Source organism: Staurois parvus, unplaced genomic scaffold, assembly GCF_062004578.1.
Source record: "Staurois parvus isolate SC_StPar_1 unplaced genomic scaffold, SC_StPar_1.0 ptg000715l, whole genome shotgun sequence".
In the NCBI taxonomy this organism is placed as follows: domain Eukaryota; kingdom Metazoa; phylum Chordata; class Amphibia; order Anura; family Ranidae; genus Staurois; species Staurois parvus.
The window spans coordinates 973025-990442 of NW_028318511.1; the positions used below are offsets into that span (position 1 = coordinate 973025).

Below are 17418 nucleotides of genomic sequence, written 5' to 3' on the forward strand. Positions count from 1 at the left end.
CCCAAAACATCACTGCTCCAGAGGAGATCTGCATGGAGGATGGGCCAACATACCAGCAACAGTGTGTGCCAACCTTGTGAAGACTTACAGGAAACGTTTGACCTCTGTCATTGACAACAAAGGATATATAACAAAGTATTGAGATGAACTTTTGATATTGACCAAATACTTATTTTCCACCATAATTTGCAAATAAATTCTTTCCAAATCAGCCAATGTGATTGTCTGGATTTGTTTTCTCATTTTGTCTCTCATAGTTGAGGTCTACCTATGATGCCAATTACAGGCCTCTCTCATCTTTTTAAGTGGGAGAACTTGCACAATTGGTGGCTGACTAAATACTTTTTTGCCCCACTGTATGTCACAATACATCTTTTGGCATAGGAAATGTAATCCCATATGTCAAGGACACAAACACATTTGTTTTTTCTGTCCTCTTACTGTTCATAGATAACTAGAATTTCCTATGACATCCACAAGTTGGAATTGGACCTCCTATGTTTTAATAAACAACTGAATTATTTGGCAAGTAGATACATAGATGGCAGTACAATGCTGCAGAGGTGTGCGGAGCCCCAGCTCTGCTTTCTGAGATTGGACGGCAGCTGCCTGCGGCTCTGGATAAGAGCCTTGGCTTTGACAGATAGCAATGGTCCTGACAGCGTTCCTACAAAGCTGTAAATGAAACTCAGACACTTGGGTAAATGAGTTGCAGCACAGCATGACATACTGCAGGTGGTACTGTTGCTATATTTATCTACGCTGAGCTTTTAGGTGGTAATGAAAACTGTAACAGCGCTCACTGCAGAGCACATTATGCAATGTTACTGCATTACAGAAATTGCTTCATGTTAGGAAACTGCTTCTTCTAGCAGTTACAGATGATGAAAGCAGCAGGCCTCTGTGTAGTACCGTGACAGTTGTCTTCCTCACCTACATTTATGCAAATCCATTGATAGGCCATGTAAACCTGTAGTTTCCGTACAATGAATGTATACTCATAATCTATTTATCAGTATGTTTGGTGTCATATCTCATGGTATATGGTTTTCTTAAGCAAATTATTATTTATGTCTTTTTTTTTTTTTTTTTTAATTGTTGCAAAATTTCTTACCAGAAGAACCTGCCAGTAACATCACTTCCTGTTGCAGACTGCAAAGCTAGACTTATGGAGCAGCACAGTGGATAAGTGGTTAGCACTTCTGCCTGGCGGTACTTGGGTCATTGGTTCGAATCTCAACCACAGTATCCCCTGCCTGGAGTTTGCATGTTCTCCCTGTGCCTGCGTGGGTTTCCCCCAGGTACTCTGGTTTCCTCCCACACTCCAAAGACATGCTGGTAGGTGAATTGGCTCCCATCTAAATTGGTCCTAGTATGTGTATGTATGAATGTACATTAGGGATCTTAGATTGTACGCCCCTTGAGGACTGATGTGAATGTACAATATCTCCAAGATTGTAAGCTCCAAGGAGCAGGGACCTCTTTTCCCTCTTGTATTGAACTGTATTGTTGCTGTATTGTCTCCCGTTATATTGTAAAGCGCTGAGAAAACTGTTGGTGCTATATAAATCCTGTATAATAATAATATATAATAAAATAATAATATATGTAAAGCGTTGCGTAAACTGACGGTACTGTAAGTACCTGAAATAAATAAAATAATAACAGCAGCGTTGTCAGTCTGCCATTGCACGCCTTCAGTTGGGTATTGGGTTGTTTATCAGGTCTATCAGATAGGCAGCCCAATGGCCAACTGAAAGTAATTCTAAAGACAAGATATTTTTTTATCTTAATGCATTCCCACATTAAGGTAAAAAATGGCCCAGTAGTTGTATCGCCCCTCTCTATCTATATACGTACCTATCTCGATCCAGTGCTGTGCCTGTTTGCAGCATCGCTCTCCCTTCTTCCTCTGTTCACAATACACAGATGCAGCAGCGGGAGCCACTGGCTCCTGCCAATCAAGTCCTGTGAAAAGGAAGCAGGAGGGTGGGGCTGAGCCGAACTGTGTGTGTCTATGGACGCACACAGCAAGGCTAGGGAGCAGTCTGCATAAGTGCTCCCATAACACACAGCTTGCTGTGAGGGCACACAGAAGAGGAGGAGAGCTAGCGGGGGGACCCGAGAAAAGGAGGTTACTGTACTATACTATTACACAGAGCAGATAAGTAGACCATGTTTATTATTTTAGCAAGAAAAAAAATAGCATTTGCAAACGCATGAAGGAACTCACAAGGCAGGATGACAATGCTGCTAATTGCGAGGCAGCGGTTTAGTGTTGTCAGCCTAAAACAGGAAGTGCTGTTACTGAGAGAATACCCAGGTACAAAACTTCACAACAGATTTACAAAGAACAAATTGCAAATATCTAAGCATTTGTGCAAAACTCACAAATAATGCCTCCAATGGTTTTAATATGTGTGTAATGTTGTTTTTTATTTGTTGCCTTTTGCTGGGTGAATGTAACATTTTTAAAAGAGAAGTAGACGAGAAAGTAAGTTATACTTACCTAGGTTGATGCAGCATCACTCCGATGCTGCATCTGTCCTTTACCGATTATAAGGGTGAGACCTCAGCGATCACATAACCGCTGGTCACAGAGTTCTCACAGCCACTTTGAGCAGTGAGGGGGACTGTCAGTCACTGCTCTCTGCTCTGTTCCCCCCACCCCGTGCTCACTGGACCGCTGGGCTGTGGAGGGGGAGGCAGTAGCTGGCTCAGGCTCTCAGCAGATTGCTGAGAGGCTGAGACAGGTGCCACTCCAAACTCTGGGGTGGATCCTGACTTTAAAGTCAGGATCTTTTCCCAGCCTGGACCGGCTGAGTGACATCAGCCGACAGCAGGCTTCAGCCCGCTGTCAGCTGAAAATGGGTCACAGGAGTGCAGAACGAACTGCACTCCTGTGATCCACAGGAAAAGTACAACCAGAAGAGCTTTGGCTGTACTTCTTTAATTTTCGAACCTAAAATAAAGTGAGCATTCAACCAAAAGAGTTAACAAACTTTCAACCAACAGAGAAAATAGCAATAACAGTATAGACTAAGAATATTTGACCTGAAGATGAAATAATATGAGGGAGAATTTTGCACTATGTACTGTAAACAGTGTATGGAGATTCCTGGGTGAATTGGTGTTCGGCTGGAGCGAGCCTACAGCTACAGTGGAAAGTGAAACATTTAGAGGTTGTATACCTACTACTACTTGCGTCCCAACAACCAGAGACTTATCCCTGCCCGACACATTCAGCTGTCAGCCAGTGATTCAACAAAGGGGTGGGGAAAGAAAACAACAGCATGGGGTTCCCACTAACATTTAAACCAGACCTTTTAGGTTTGGTATGAGTTTTAAAGAAGTCACTTAAAAAATGAAGTGGGCGGATTTTAAGGGGAACCCCGCAAACAAACTATAAAAAAAGCTTGGGGTCCTCCTTAAATCCATACCAGACCCTTAACTGAGCATCCAGGCTGCGGGGGAGGGGGTGGTACCTTTTGATGAGGACAAGGGCCTCTTCCCCAAAAATGGGGCTTATCAAAAGCAAGCATCCTGTCAGCATTGCAGATCCACATCAATCATAATGAGCGACGCTCCGCGATTCACCAATAGAAAAAAAAATTAACACATGCCAACACACACATATGGTTCTGTCGCTTCACCCCTGCCATATGACATCTCCTGATTTCTTCCACCACAATGTAAACAAAAGGGTGGGGTCTCCCTAGTGACATCATTGACAATTTATGGACATGACCATTTTTGGTAAGTGACATCAAAGTGGGTAGGTGGAAATCGTTCATCATGATTTATGTGGATATTTTTATTAATGAACTTGGCCAAAACTGTGTGTTTACTTCCTATTTACATTGTACTCTTTACTCATTCACGTGTGTGAGTGGGCCCACTTATTTTTAAAAGGAATTCCATAGTCACACATATTACAAACATTATAAATATTATTTGCGACTTTTGTGTGAATGCTGAGACATTTGCAGGGCAAATTTTTATAGACCCCCTCTTTCAGCTAAGCACCATTTACTACAGCCTGGTCATGAAATCAATATAAAATTATCCGTAATATCATATGTGTACATGCTTCCTCTGGTTTAAAGCAGTTTTGAAAATTCTGCACACTTAAACTTAAAGATCCTCCTTAACCCATGGTCCCTGTGTCTCACACAGCCACTATGGAGTAGCCCAGACAATATACCTGCCACTGAGTTGCAATGCCCATACATGATGATGATTAGGTAAAACCAATTTTTGCTTTAGACCTTTTCCCTTGGCCAATAATTGAGAGTTACGGAACACATACAACTTCCAAGACTGATTCAAGAGTCTGGAAAAGTTAACACACTAACACTGTATTTGTTCATATATAAAGCTTGCATAGAATTACTTCTTTTCTCTGTATAGTCTGCAAGTTTGGATTAGCTGAAAATGTCTTAAGAAGTGAGACTTAACGATTCCCATGTATGGCTGAATCAGATGAAGACTGTAGAGTCAGTTGGCCAGGTGCTCATACATATGGTCACCTCTGTAGCTCAGCATTCTAATGTTTGCATGGCTAGAACATGGAAGTTGGAGGAGAAAATTTAGGAAGTCTTATGTAAATAGGAGATGATACCTGATAGAAGAGTAAAAGTGACTGAGTATATCCCACAGTCCTTCTGCTTCTCCCCACTTTCTGTATATGTAATATCCACTTGAAACTTCACTGGCTTCTGGAAGACAGATGGACCTCCTGTGGATTTGTACTCTGCTCTGAAACTTGTTTGTGAGATCACACTGTGACTGAGGCTTGGGATCTGTGGGGAAGACATAACACAAAAATGTAGACAATGCCAGGTTCTTCTATACAAAAACATCTGCTGGTTAGTAGTTGTTGGGTTTAATGTCATAATTGACATGTTGGAATTATAGCATTTAATGTCAAGTTTAAATTCATGCTGCTCTAGACATCAACCGTATGTAATTATCCTGTATAATAAAACCAGAATGTGCTATCCAAAGCCCCGCTGTATAAGCAGTCCACCAATGAAGAGCCTGAAAAAAACGCCAGATTGCATGCCCACAATGGTAAAGGGAATCTTACGACTCCTCTCAGTAGCCCTTACATTCGCACACTGTTCACGACTGCTTGTTAATTTACCTAAAAGTCTCTGAGGGTAAAGTACATTCAACTTGAAAAATGTTGCTTTGGTGCTGTTGTATTTTATGCTGCTGTCCAAGGCATTGACCCATACATCCTTATATTCACTATAGCCTGACAATAATTTGGGGAAAGCAGGCTTGAATTTGGAGGTGACAATCTTACCGAGAGAAATGCTTGTACTATGTCAGCTTTAATTGAACTTAAAGGCTTGTCTTTAATGACCACGAAGATCTGATCCTCCTTTTCCAGAGTCAGGAAGTTACCAAACCATGACTTCTTCGCAAGTCTGGGGAGAAAACAGAAACCATGATTATAAAAAAAACTATGCTAAATAAAGAAAAATTAAAGTATAACTATAGGCAACACTTTTTTCTTTCAGTTTGGATAGGGATAAGGGAGGGTTATAACTCCTGTCAGTTTATTTTTTGCCATCTGTGTCCCATTGGGGAGATTTACCTTCACTTCCTGTCCCGTAGCCAAAACAGGAAATGAGAAAATCTCTGCAAATAAGGGAATCCCTTGGGGACCCCCAGGTCACTATCCCTAGGGTCCCCACTGGAAAATTTCACCTCTATTACTTTTCTAAAGACAACCCAAAAATGTGGGGGGGTTTTTTACCTTCACATTCAATGGTAACGATAAGCAGGGCAAATAAGAGGTTGAATCTCCTTAACAGGGACACAGACAGCAATAAAAACCTGACAGGTGTTCTAATCCTTCTCCACTCCATCCAAAACTAGAAAAAAATGTTTTGCCATTAGGTATACTTTAAAATCCAAAAAAAAAAAACCAAGATGGAATTTAGCATAAGGATATACTGCATATAGAACACTAATATATCTGTGTTATACTAATCCAAATGTAATATTTTTTGTCTTTCAGATGGTCTTCTCAATAATGCCACGTGATGATGTAATTTCACCAGATTTGATGACATCACTGGCAGTAAGCATAAGGGGGGCCTGACCCGTAAAGAAAGGCTTTATTCAGTATAATGAAGGAACCAAGATCAGCACAAAATAGTCATGTTTTTCAGAAGTTTAAAAACATAAAACCATAATCAATAGGAGGACACCCTAAAGCTGAACCTTCAATACTGGTTTCAATACTAAAATATTGTAATGTTGATTATGGTTTTAAGTTTCCAAAAAACATAAATGTCATTTGCAGATTTGGATTCTTATGTTGTATTGGCTTGTATTAATATTGGCTTATTGACATAGCAGGTCTCCTCTGCTAAAGAGGAGAGTCTCTCCTCAAGTAGAATTTTTTTTCGTTTTTTTATTATTGTAAAGAGAAGCATATTGCCTTGCTGGTTAAAAGGCTCAGTGTGATGGGAATCACAGTTTGGATCCTGCCTCCTCCTTAGGGACCAGATAGAGCAGGGGTAGGCAACCTTAAAGAGGTAGAGATCTACCTGAGCAACATGGGAGAAGTCAAAGATCACCGAGCACAGTTTCGCCCAGTGTTGCCTCCTCATTTAAACCTACAATTGTCATAGTACCATGTCGCAATCATGTGCATTGCACGGCAATCATGGGTTTAAATCAGGTGGTGAGGAGGCGACATATTGCCTGTCAAACACACTCGGATCACTTTTCAGAGGAGCAACAGTGTCTTCAGTACTTGCGAATGAACCCTTAGTTGCATTCGGAAGCAGCACTCTTAGGGCTCGTTCATGGGTAAAGTTGATAAAACTCTGTGGTTGCGTCACGGTTTTTCCGTCCCCAATCTCTACTCCCCTTTAGCTGTTGAGGCAGCAGCCAAAAGGTGTGCACATGCCTCAGCATGAATTAAACCCCTTGTTGCTTTTGGTGGGTGCTACTGCCTGCCAATCAACACAAATTCAAGTAAATAGGGCCACTCGGCAAGCGCCCTGCATCTGTATACTTCTGCGAAGTCCAAGGGGTTAAAGCAGGTGGTGAGAGAGCAACACAATGCTGCGTGCTTTGACTCCTTGTTTGCTGTAGTGTACCCATAGGATATAACAGTCGTCTATGGCTAAGCGCAACAAACCCGCAGAAAAGCTGCAGGTACACTGCACTAGTCCCGTAGTGGGTAAACCGCAGTGCATCAATGTGAAAGAAGCCCATTATGCCCAGTGTATTGCTTCACACTGCCCTGAAGATCTCTTCCTGATGCTGGCACCACTCTGGAGGCCACAAGCCAGGATAAGAGGTGGAGTGCAGTTGGTATCACTCTGCATGGGACAGGAGCCAGCACTACAGAGGAGGCATCAATTTATGCAGTTCTTGCTCCCTACTACAGCTCTAACTGTAGTCCCTGTGCATTGTACTCTGTTTGATGCTCTGTGAAAGTGGGTCAAGCCTAGATCATGATCTACCAGTCACTTGGCCATGATCTACTGCTAGATTGAGATCTAATGGTTGCTGACCCCGAGACAGAGTCTTTCCCAGGCTGACTGTTATATTTCTTTCAATTTAGGGCTGAAATAACAGACAAGAGAATGTACAGTTGCAAGAAAAAGTATGTGAACCCCTTGGGATTACGTGAAGTTTTGCATGAATTGGGCATAAAATGTGCTCTGAACGTCATCTAAGTCACAACAATAGAAGAACACAGTCTGCTGAACATAATACTACACAAACATTAAATGTTGCCATGGTTTAATTGCACATAACATGTAAACATTCATAGTGCAGGGAGGAAAAAGTATGTGAACCTTTGGACTTAATAACTGGTTGACCCTCCTTTGGCAGCAATAACCTCAACCAAACGTTTCCTGTAGTTGCAGATCAGACCTGCACAATGATCTGGAGTCATTTTGGACCACTCCTCTTCACAAAACTGTTTCAGTGTAGCAATATTCTTGGGATGTCTGGTGTAAATCGTTCTCTTAAGGTCATGCCACAGCATTTCAATCGGGTTGAGGTCAGGACTCTGACTGGGCCACTCCAGAAGGCGTATTCTGTGCTGTTGCAGCCATTGTTTTGTTGAATTACTTGTATGCTTTGGGTCATTGTCCTCTTGCATCACCCATCCTCTGCGGAGCTTCAGTTGGCGGACAGATGGTCGTACGTTTTCCTGCAAAATGTCTTGACAACCTCTGGAATTCATTTTCCCATCAATGACAACAATCCGTCCAGGCCCTGAGGCAGCAAAGCAGCCCCAAACCGTGATGCTCCCTCCGCCATGTTTTACAGTGGGGTTGAAGTTTTGATGTTGGTGTGCTGGGCCTTTTTTTCTCCACACATAGTGTTGTGTGTTCTTCCCAAACAACTCAATCTTGGTTTCATCTGTCCACAGTATATTTTGCCAGTAGTGCTGTGGAACATCCAGGTGCTCTTTTGCAAACTTCAAACGTGCTGCAATCTTCTTTTTGGACAGCAATGGCTTCCTCCGTGGTGTCCTCCCATGTACTCCATTCTTGTTTAATGTTTTCCTTATTGTAGATGTGTCAACAAAAATGTTAGCATGTGCCAGAGATTTCTGTAGGTCTTTAGCTGACACTCTGGGATTCTTCTTTACCTCATGCAGCATTCTGCGCTGTGATCTTGCAGTCATTTTTACAGGACGACCATGCCTAGGGAGAGTAGCAACAGTGCTAAACTTTCTCCATTTGTAGATAGTCTGTCTTACCGTGGACACATGAACATCAAGGCTTTTGGAGATACTTTTGTAACCCTTTCCAGCTCCATGCAAGTCAACAATTCTTGATCGTAGGTCTTCTGAGAGCTCTTTTCTGTGAGGCATGGTTCACATCAGACAGTGCTTCTTGAAACCAGTAAACCCAAAACAGGTGTGTTTTTTAAGGGCAGGACAGCTGTCAGCAACACATCCAATATCATCACACTGATTGGAGTCAAGGTTGGCTCACTCCTGGCTCCAATTAGCTCTGGGAGAAGTCATTAAGCTAGGGCCTCACATACTTTTTCCTCCCTGCACTGTGAATGTTTACATGTTATGTGCAATTAAACCATGGCAACATCTAATGTTTGTGTAGTATTATGTTTAGCAGACTGTGTTCTTCTATTGTTGTGACTTAGATGACGTTCAGAGCACATTTTATGCCCAATTCATGCAAAACTCCATGTAATCCCAAGGGGTTCACATACTTTTTCTTGCAACTGTATGATTAGCTAGAATGATATCTCTTAACTGACACATGAATATGCAAGCCTTGCATGTTCAAACTCACAAAAGAATAAGTTCCTACAATGTGCTGTACTTTTTTGGAGGGTAGGGAGCTATCTGTTAAATTGGATTTTGAGTTTTAACCTCCCTGGCGGTCTGATTATGTCAATATTTTTGAATGTCAAAGCGGTACATTGTTTTGCATGGAAATGTGTTGTTTTATATTGCTGGTCTGTAATTCTTAGAAATAACTCACTTAAATCTGTCCAAACAAGAGTCTAGTAAACATCCCGGTACCACAGTCAATAGAGGACCAAGTTCGCACATCACTGAGCTCAGTCGCAGAATCGTCGCTGTCGTCACTTTCAGTGTCTGATGATGAATTTCCCCACGAATCACTATTGCTCAATTCTGCAAGTGATTCTAATTCACTCTCTCTGTTCTCTAGCTGGTTTAAAACCACTTTTGACCTAAAGGGACGCTTTTTGGATGCCATGAACGTTCTCAAGTTTCCAGGCAGAAAGAACAGTAAAAGTGCAGGAAGTACAAAATTGTGCATTTACAAAAAATTGTGCAACCCGTGTATTGCAAATCATACGGATAAAGTGCAATTAGTGACAATCTTAATCACTCCAACCATCTGTTAATATGATGATATGATAATAAATCCACAAAAAATGTATTATAATGTCCAAATGCAACAAAAAACTTTTTTCAATCTTCATGCATGTGTCACACGAGACCACACTGTGTGAATCCAAACTTTAGCCGTGATGGCCTCTCACCTCCTTGCCACGACCCCACAGGGTCAGCTCGCTTTTAAACAGGACACCAGTTTGATAGCTCACCAGGGCCTTCCTCGCCTCTTATACTCTATCAGCAGTCTCCTCCTCGGTTCATATATAAACACAAGAGAGACTCACATAGTGTAATCCTGTTTATTTTATAAAATAGATATGGAAAAGATTGCCCACTCACATTTGTATTCATCTCCTCACAAGCCTTCAATACCCCATGCTATAAATCTCCTGCATGGGTATTTAGATACAGGGATTTCAAATATGGCCGCCACGCCGGAAATGACGTCACCGCGCTCCCAGAATCCTCCGAGCGCGGTGACGTCATTTCCGGCGTGGCGGCCATATTTGAAATCCCTGTATCTAAATACCCATGCAGGAGATTTATAGCATGGGGTATTGAAGGCTTGTGAGGAGATGAATACAAATGTGAGTGGGCAATCTTTTCCATATCTATTTTATAAAATAAACAGGATTACACTATGTGAGTCTCTCTTGTGTTTATATATGAACCGAGGAGGAGACTGCTGATAGAGTATAAGAGGCGAGGAAGGCCCTGGTGAGCTATCAAACTGGTGTCCTGTTTAAAAGCGAGCTGACCCTGTAGGGTCGTGGCAAGGAGGTGAGAGGCCATCACGGCTAAAGTTTGGATTCACACAGTGTGGTCACGTGTGACACATGCATGAAGATTGAAAAAAGTTTTTTGTTGCATTTGGACATTATAATACATTTTTTGTGGATTTATTATCATATCATCATATTAACAGATGGTTGGAGTGATTAAGATTGTCACTAATTGCACTTTATCCTTATGACTTGGAATACATGGGTTGCACAATTTTTTGTAAATGCACAATTTTGCACATTAATTTAGTACCTTGTGGTAATATTTGGAGCACTTTAATAGTCAGTTTGCACTTTATATTTATATGTATTTAGTATATTTAGAGATAATGCTGCACTTTATATATATATTTATTCACTTTGGTTGGTAAGGAGTTTTGTGTCAGCAGCTTGGTGAATAGGGCCCCATTCCTAGCACAGGAAGTTCTTGCATTTAAAAGTGCAGGAAGGGCACTGGACAAAGCACAAGGGACAAAACTGAGGTGAAATGGTTTGAAACAGTAATGTAATCCTAACAGATTACAATGTATTGTGTGTATGCCATGTTTTTTTACTTTTTTGAATCTCCTGCTGGTTCCACCCCCCTGCATCACGGAGCTCGCAGAGAAGGGAACCCGGAAGACGGATGCCTGCATCGGCCGGAGGACACAGCAGGAGGACATTGGGGGATTGCAGGGACAAGGTAAATTACACTACAGTGTAATCCCGAGTTTGGCTCGAGGTTACCGCTTTTGGTACTGAAAATTAACCCTGAGCCACACTTGGGATTACCACCAGGGAGGTTAATGTACGAACCTGCTCAAGCAGTTGAAAACTGACATATATACACCAAAGATCGACATTTTGAGGCTAGATGGATCTACGTGTCAAGTATTTATCCTGCCAATTTGGATAAAGGCCATCATAGACGGTCGAAATCTCAACTGATTCCTGCTGAATTGTTTGAAATTTGAGCACTGGGTGGACTGAAAACATCACCAGACTTGAAAAGAGCCAATTTAAAAATTGACAGAAACAGGTGGGAAATTATTGAGCAAACAGTGATTAAATCCTATCATTGTTTGGCAGCAGAAAGGTAGAAAATGTTTACGAGTACTGTGACAGGGTCCTTGTTCAGGCCCAGGTTCAGTCTGGTCCTCAAGGCCCACTATTAATGCATGTTTTCTTGTCTTTATTTATTAGTCACCTGCACAAGAACACATCACTAGTTATCCTCTTTGATAGTCTGTAAAAGGAAAAAACATGCATTGTTAGCAGGCCTTGACATGAGCACCACTGTTTTATGAAGTGAGTTTTGTTAAAGGGACTAGTCTCGGATAAAAATTGTTAATACTTCTTAGTAGCCATAAATCTGATCCAAACCTGCACTTGAAAATGACAACTGGAAAGTGAATCTGATTTCCATAATAAAGTAGAAGTCTCGTGGCCAATTACTGAAAGACTTTCAGACTTTGCAGACTAAGTGTGGTCTTCCCAATAACTCCTTCTTTCAATATTTGCAACTTAGGCACGCCATCTCTGCACAGTCTAAAATTTCCACTTGGTTACTTGTTAAGCCTACAGTTCTCATTCAGACTATTACCTTATCCTCTAGGAAGGGTCAAATATCCTCACTGTATCCTGTATACAAAGGGTCTCTAAAGCATGGTCTCTTAACTGTAGAACACAATGGGTCACTGACTTAGGGACTATCTTTGATGAGGAATGGTCCTCACTAGATAATGTACTTAACCGCCTCCCGCTCGCCATATAAGGAAATAATGGGAGGGCAGCGGTTCTCTCGTTCTGGAAGGACGTCATATGACGTCCTCCCACTTTAATTGCGCGTGCGCGGCGATTGGTGGTGCACATTGTCCCTGGGACACAGCGGATCACCGATCAGAATAAATAGCTGATGATGTCGGCTCTGTCATGTGATCAGCTGCGTCCAATCACAGCTGATCACATGTAAACAGGAGGAGAGGAGAGCCAGTAAGCGGCATTCCTCGGAGGGGACATCTACACTGATCATCAGGGCACTGATGATCAGTATAGCCCCATCAGTGCCACCTGTCAGTGTCCATCATTGCCACATACCAGTGCACATCAATGCCACATATCAATGCCCATCAGAGCTGCCTTTCAGTGCCAACTATCAGTACCAGACAGTGCCGCCTATCAGTGCCAATCAATGTTGCCTATCAGTGCCACCTATCAGTGCCAGTTAGTGCTGCCTATCAGTGCCGCCTAACAGTTCCAATAAGTGCTGCCTATCAGTGCCACTCAGTGCTGCCTATCAGTGCCAGTCAGTGCTGCCTATCAGTGCCATATACGAGTGTGGTCTTTCAGTGCCCATCAGTGATACCTGTCAATGCCCACAAGTGATGCCTGTCAATGCCCATCAGTACCACCTACCAGTGCCTCCTCATCAGTGCTGCCTATCAATGCCCATCAGTGCAGCCTATCAATGCCCATCAGTGCAGCCTCATTAGCGCACATCAGCGAAGGAGAAAAATTACTTATTTACAAAACTTTTTTTTAATTTTCAGTCTTTTTTAGTTTGTTTAAAAAAATAAAAAACCTGGTGGTGAATAAATACCACCAAAAGAAAGCTCTATCTGTCTCAAAAAAATGATAAAAATTTTGTTTCGGTACAGTGTTACATGACCGTGCAATTGTCGTTCAAAGTGCGACAGCGCTGAAAGCTGAAGATTGGCCTGGGTGGGAAAAGGGTAAAAGTGTCCGGTAGGCAAGTGGTTAATGTTTCTCTATCACCAGCCCAAAAGCTTACCTAGATTTTTATCATTCACCGTACTCCTCAAAGACTACATGTCTGACACAGGGGGGACTCCCCACTTTGTGCCAGGTGTGAAATAGACAAAGGCACCCTCCTCCATATGTTATGGAAGTGCCCTAAATTGACAATGTATTGGACGTCCATTGTCAAAATGATCAATAGAATTTGGAACCTCACTCTCCCCTTGGACCCTAAGATTTGTTTATTGAGTGAGCTAGATGAGGAACTATATACTCCACATATGTATATCGTAGTTTTTCGAGTGCTATTTATTGCCCAGAAATGTATAGCCCAGAGATGGTTATCTCCCACACCCCATTCTCATATGGCATGGCTTAAGATTAAGGCTGTCAATGACACTTTAATTACAGAGAAATTTTTTTTAAACATAGGAGTTGCCCGAGGAAATTTACAAATATTTGGGACTCATGGCTGGGCACACCTAGTCTAGCACCACTCCAATTAGTCAGGGATAGAATACTAAGCAGGGGAGTCTTCTCTGGTTTGATATGATAATGCTCCCGATCCTTACCTCATAGCATATTGCCTGTTGAACAGATATGCATGGCCATAGTCAAACATCACTATAAATACCCCAAACTCACATTTCTCATTTCATGAGATATTAGACGTGCATTGGGGCAGTTCATAAGTCGAGTCTACCTTTATTTTATTCAGTGAAAATGGACACATCAAGGCAGCTTGTTCACCAAAGTTTAGTTTAGTCTAAAGTGGATTTTTCCTGTCTTTTTATTTTTGTTTTTATATGTGTCTATGCTCATGCTATATCCTACAAACTTACTGTGAACACCTATATATTTTCAGTTTTCTACATCGTCTGGAAGCAGAAAGTTAAGTTCAATTTCTTTATTTATGCTCACTTTTTAATGTTTTGCCATATGGGGCAATTTGGCCCAATGCTGTATTGACTTAACATTGGTGTCTGTATATGTATAAGTGTGAGTATGTTTAGACTTAATTTTCAATAAAAAAAGGATCTGATTTAAGAAAAAAAAAGTAAAAGTCTCAACATTTTGGCAATCTCTCCTGTTCCTCAGGAAATTAAGTACATTAGTTCTTTGTCCCTTTTTCCTATGTACTGTCTAATGTTAGCTACTGTATGAGGTTGGACAGCTGAACACCCCTCCTTTCTCCATGGATGTCTGACAATGCAGCTAGCAAGGAGATGACTGTTTTGTCAAACAACACTTTTCTCTGTCTAAAATCACTTGCCCGCTGCCAACCCCCCCCCCCACATTTCTTGTGAAACTTTAAAAGTACTGTTTGTCCAGTCAGGCACCGGTATTGTTGGAGGTAGGAGAAATGTCCTGTCCAATCTCAGAGCTAGCCTTAAACAGCACCAGGGAAGATAGAACAAAGAACTTCATATCCCATACATACTTTGAACCATGATGAATTGAGCTTTCTGCTTTATGTGACTCTTACTCAAGACACATTGACAAGTAAGATTTACTTTCTTTTGTGATTTAACCATTTAAATTTAGCCATGATCCTGCTATCAAGGTTTGCAGCTGGCAATGGGCTTTCATGTAAAAGTGATCTGAGCGGCTCTACAGCTGCCCGATCACTTTTATAGGGTGTGGAAAGGTCCTCCCCATATACACCGCCATTCCCAAGCTGTCCCAATCCACTGGGCTGCCTGGGACCGCTACACTCGGTCAGATTGGCTGCAGACAGAGAACAGGGAAAAATATCCATTCCTCCCTTTCTTCTGTGATGAATGAAGTGACTTGTATTACACCATTTTTCTGTATGGTTGTGTGTTTACTGGCTTGTACCAGCCAGACAGGCAGCCGATGAAACCGATCTTTGTTTGATCAGCTGCCTTGGAGGGCAGAGGAGAGACCCGGGGTCTAACAGACCCCAGATCTCTCAATAAAAAGTACCTGTCACTGCCCATATTATTCATCCCTTGTAATAGCATGCAAAAATGTGAACATGCACATAGGTCCCACGTGCATTAAACGGTGATTGCACTACACATATGATGTATCACTGCAAATGTCAGAATGAGAGCAATATTTCTAGCACCAGAGCTGACGTTTAACTCTAATCTGGTATCTTGCCAAGACCTTTAAAGCATTACCTATGGAGAATTTGAGGTACCAAAATACTTACTCTGGAGATGACTCCGGTGTCAAGTTGGTCATTTCATCAGCTGTGGGAACTGAACACATATTAATAGATTGTTATTAATAAAAATAATATCATCTAAGACCCATTATGTATTTAATTTTTTTTCTTCTCAGTCTTGTACAGACAAATCACAAACTAAATTCTGTCTCAATGACAAATGAGTGCTGTTATGGCACAATGGTCATTATATTTACCTATTTTACTTCAGACCAGCAATTGAGGGCAGTGGCATAATAACAGTTTTTATAGAGGTTGTAAACAAAGCACTGTTTGCTCTACTTAATTTTGTACAAATTCTATTCTTATGTAGAGTAAATAGTCACCATCCCATACCCAATGTATCCTGATATTTTAATAACGCTCTCTTACCTTGCAGCTTGCGACGATGGAATCTTGGTGACCCCAGGAAATTATTCTTGATAGAGTTCAGTCTTGTTCTCCATGGCATCCCACCAATGCTTGGGCTCGATGGTGGGGTTGGTGAAGGGGTGCCTGCTGGACTTTCCTTAGGCGTGTGCACAGGTGTTCCCTTGGGAGTAGGGAGGGGGCTGCCACGGGGTGACGGATGAGGGGTAACCTGTATAAGGGGTACAGATTTGGGGGCCAGATCAGATGCGGGCAGTTTGGTTGCTGTTCGGCAAGCATTGTGCCCAGCGGGAGAATTAGGAGCCCGCGGGGGGACAGTTGGGGAGTTTGTGGCAGGTAGTGGGTTGGACCGGGTGGTCTGAAGCGGTTTCTCTGAAGACCTGGGCTTAGGTGGGAAGGTATGGGTTTTGGGATGAGCAAGAGGGCAATCATTATGCCCTGAAGAATCAGAGGTCTTAGTGGGGTGAGGAGAAGAGGGTGGGGTAGGGGGCTGGGGGAGGGCAAAAAACCTCCTTATTGGCTGTGAGTGAAAAAGCAGTAAGGAAAGCAAAGGAAACAGGCAAATAGAAAGATAGAGAAGAAAGTAGGATAGCAGAGAACCCAACAAGGAATAATACATCAATAATAGAGGGAATAGTAAGTCAAGTGGATATTGAAAAGCACATAATAAGAATACAGGGTCACAGAATGAGATAGGGGACAGAAAACACACAAAGCAAGATGAGGAATGATTCATTAAGAAATGTAGAGTGGCAGAGAGTAATAATTGCCAGAGAATGAATGCCATTTGAAAGGAAGCATGATTCCAGCAATACATATATGCAGAAGAAAAGGTAACACATGCACACAGATTAAAAGATTGCAGATCAAACACACATGAATATATAAGAGCCAAGCAGCCATGGGCGGAGGAAGGTATCGGCGTGGTCAATTATGGGTGCGTAGGGTCAAATGGAAGGAAAGATAGCAGCCAACAATGTGGACCAAAGAATGAAAAAAAGAAAAAAAGACATGCACGTTAGAAGCAAATCCCAAAGAGCAGCCAGAGCCAGAGAGCAGTTCAGTAGCAACAGAAAATGCTAAGCCTTTTAGCACAGTTGTTATAGCATCACCAGAGAAAATGGATTATATCAGCAAACCTCACTCCCTTTCTTGGTCCCTGATGTTGCAGTGTCCACACAAAAAAATAATTGAAGCTTTTTTTTTCTATCACTATTAGAACCAGCTATTTCTTACATGCAAAGTGTCACTCAAAGGTGATGGGTTCAATGTTAGATGGACACTGGTCCTTCAAATGTCCAGCTTAGTTTTTTCATCTCTTGGCCACTGGAATAAAAGGTCTCCATAGTGAAGTTTCTAGTAACCTAGCACATTTGTGGACACCCACTTCCTCTCCTTTACATTCCACATTTACAAAATCCAGCAATAAGACCCCTTAACAATAAGTGTTTCAA

At 41.9% G+C, this 17418-nt stretch overlaps 1 protein-coding gene across 5 annotated transcripts in view; it reads right to left on the minus strand.

Annotated features, from left to right (window-relative positions):
• LOC149445610 (serine/threonine-protein kinase BRSK2) overlaps positions 1-17418 on the minus strand; it is a 309301-nt gene that overhangs the window by 32770 nt on the left and 259113 nt on the right. For 3 of the 5 annotated variants that reach the window (XM_089653529.1, XM_089653528.1, XM_089653530.1), the window contains exons 14-17: positions 15968-16484; positions 15581-15629; positions 5312-5435; positions 4622-4802 (exon numbers count right to left, since the gene is read on the minus strand). In XM_089653529.1, coding sequence (XP_089509655.1) covers positions 4622-4802; positions 5312-5435; positions 15581-15629; positions 15968-16484 — 871 coding nt within the window. The remainder of the gene's footprint in view (positions 1-4621; positions 4803-5311; positions 5436-15580; positions 15630-15967; positions 16485-17418) is intronic. The other 2 variants (XM_089653532.1, XM_089653531.1) reach the window with 1 other exon arrangement.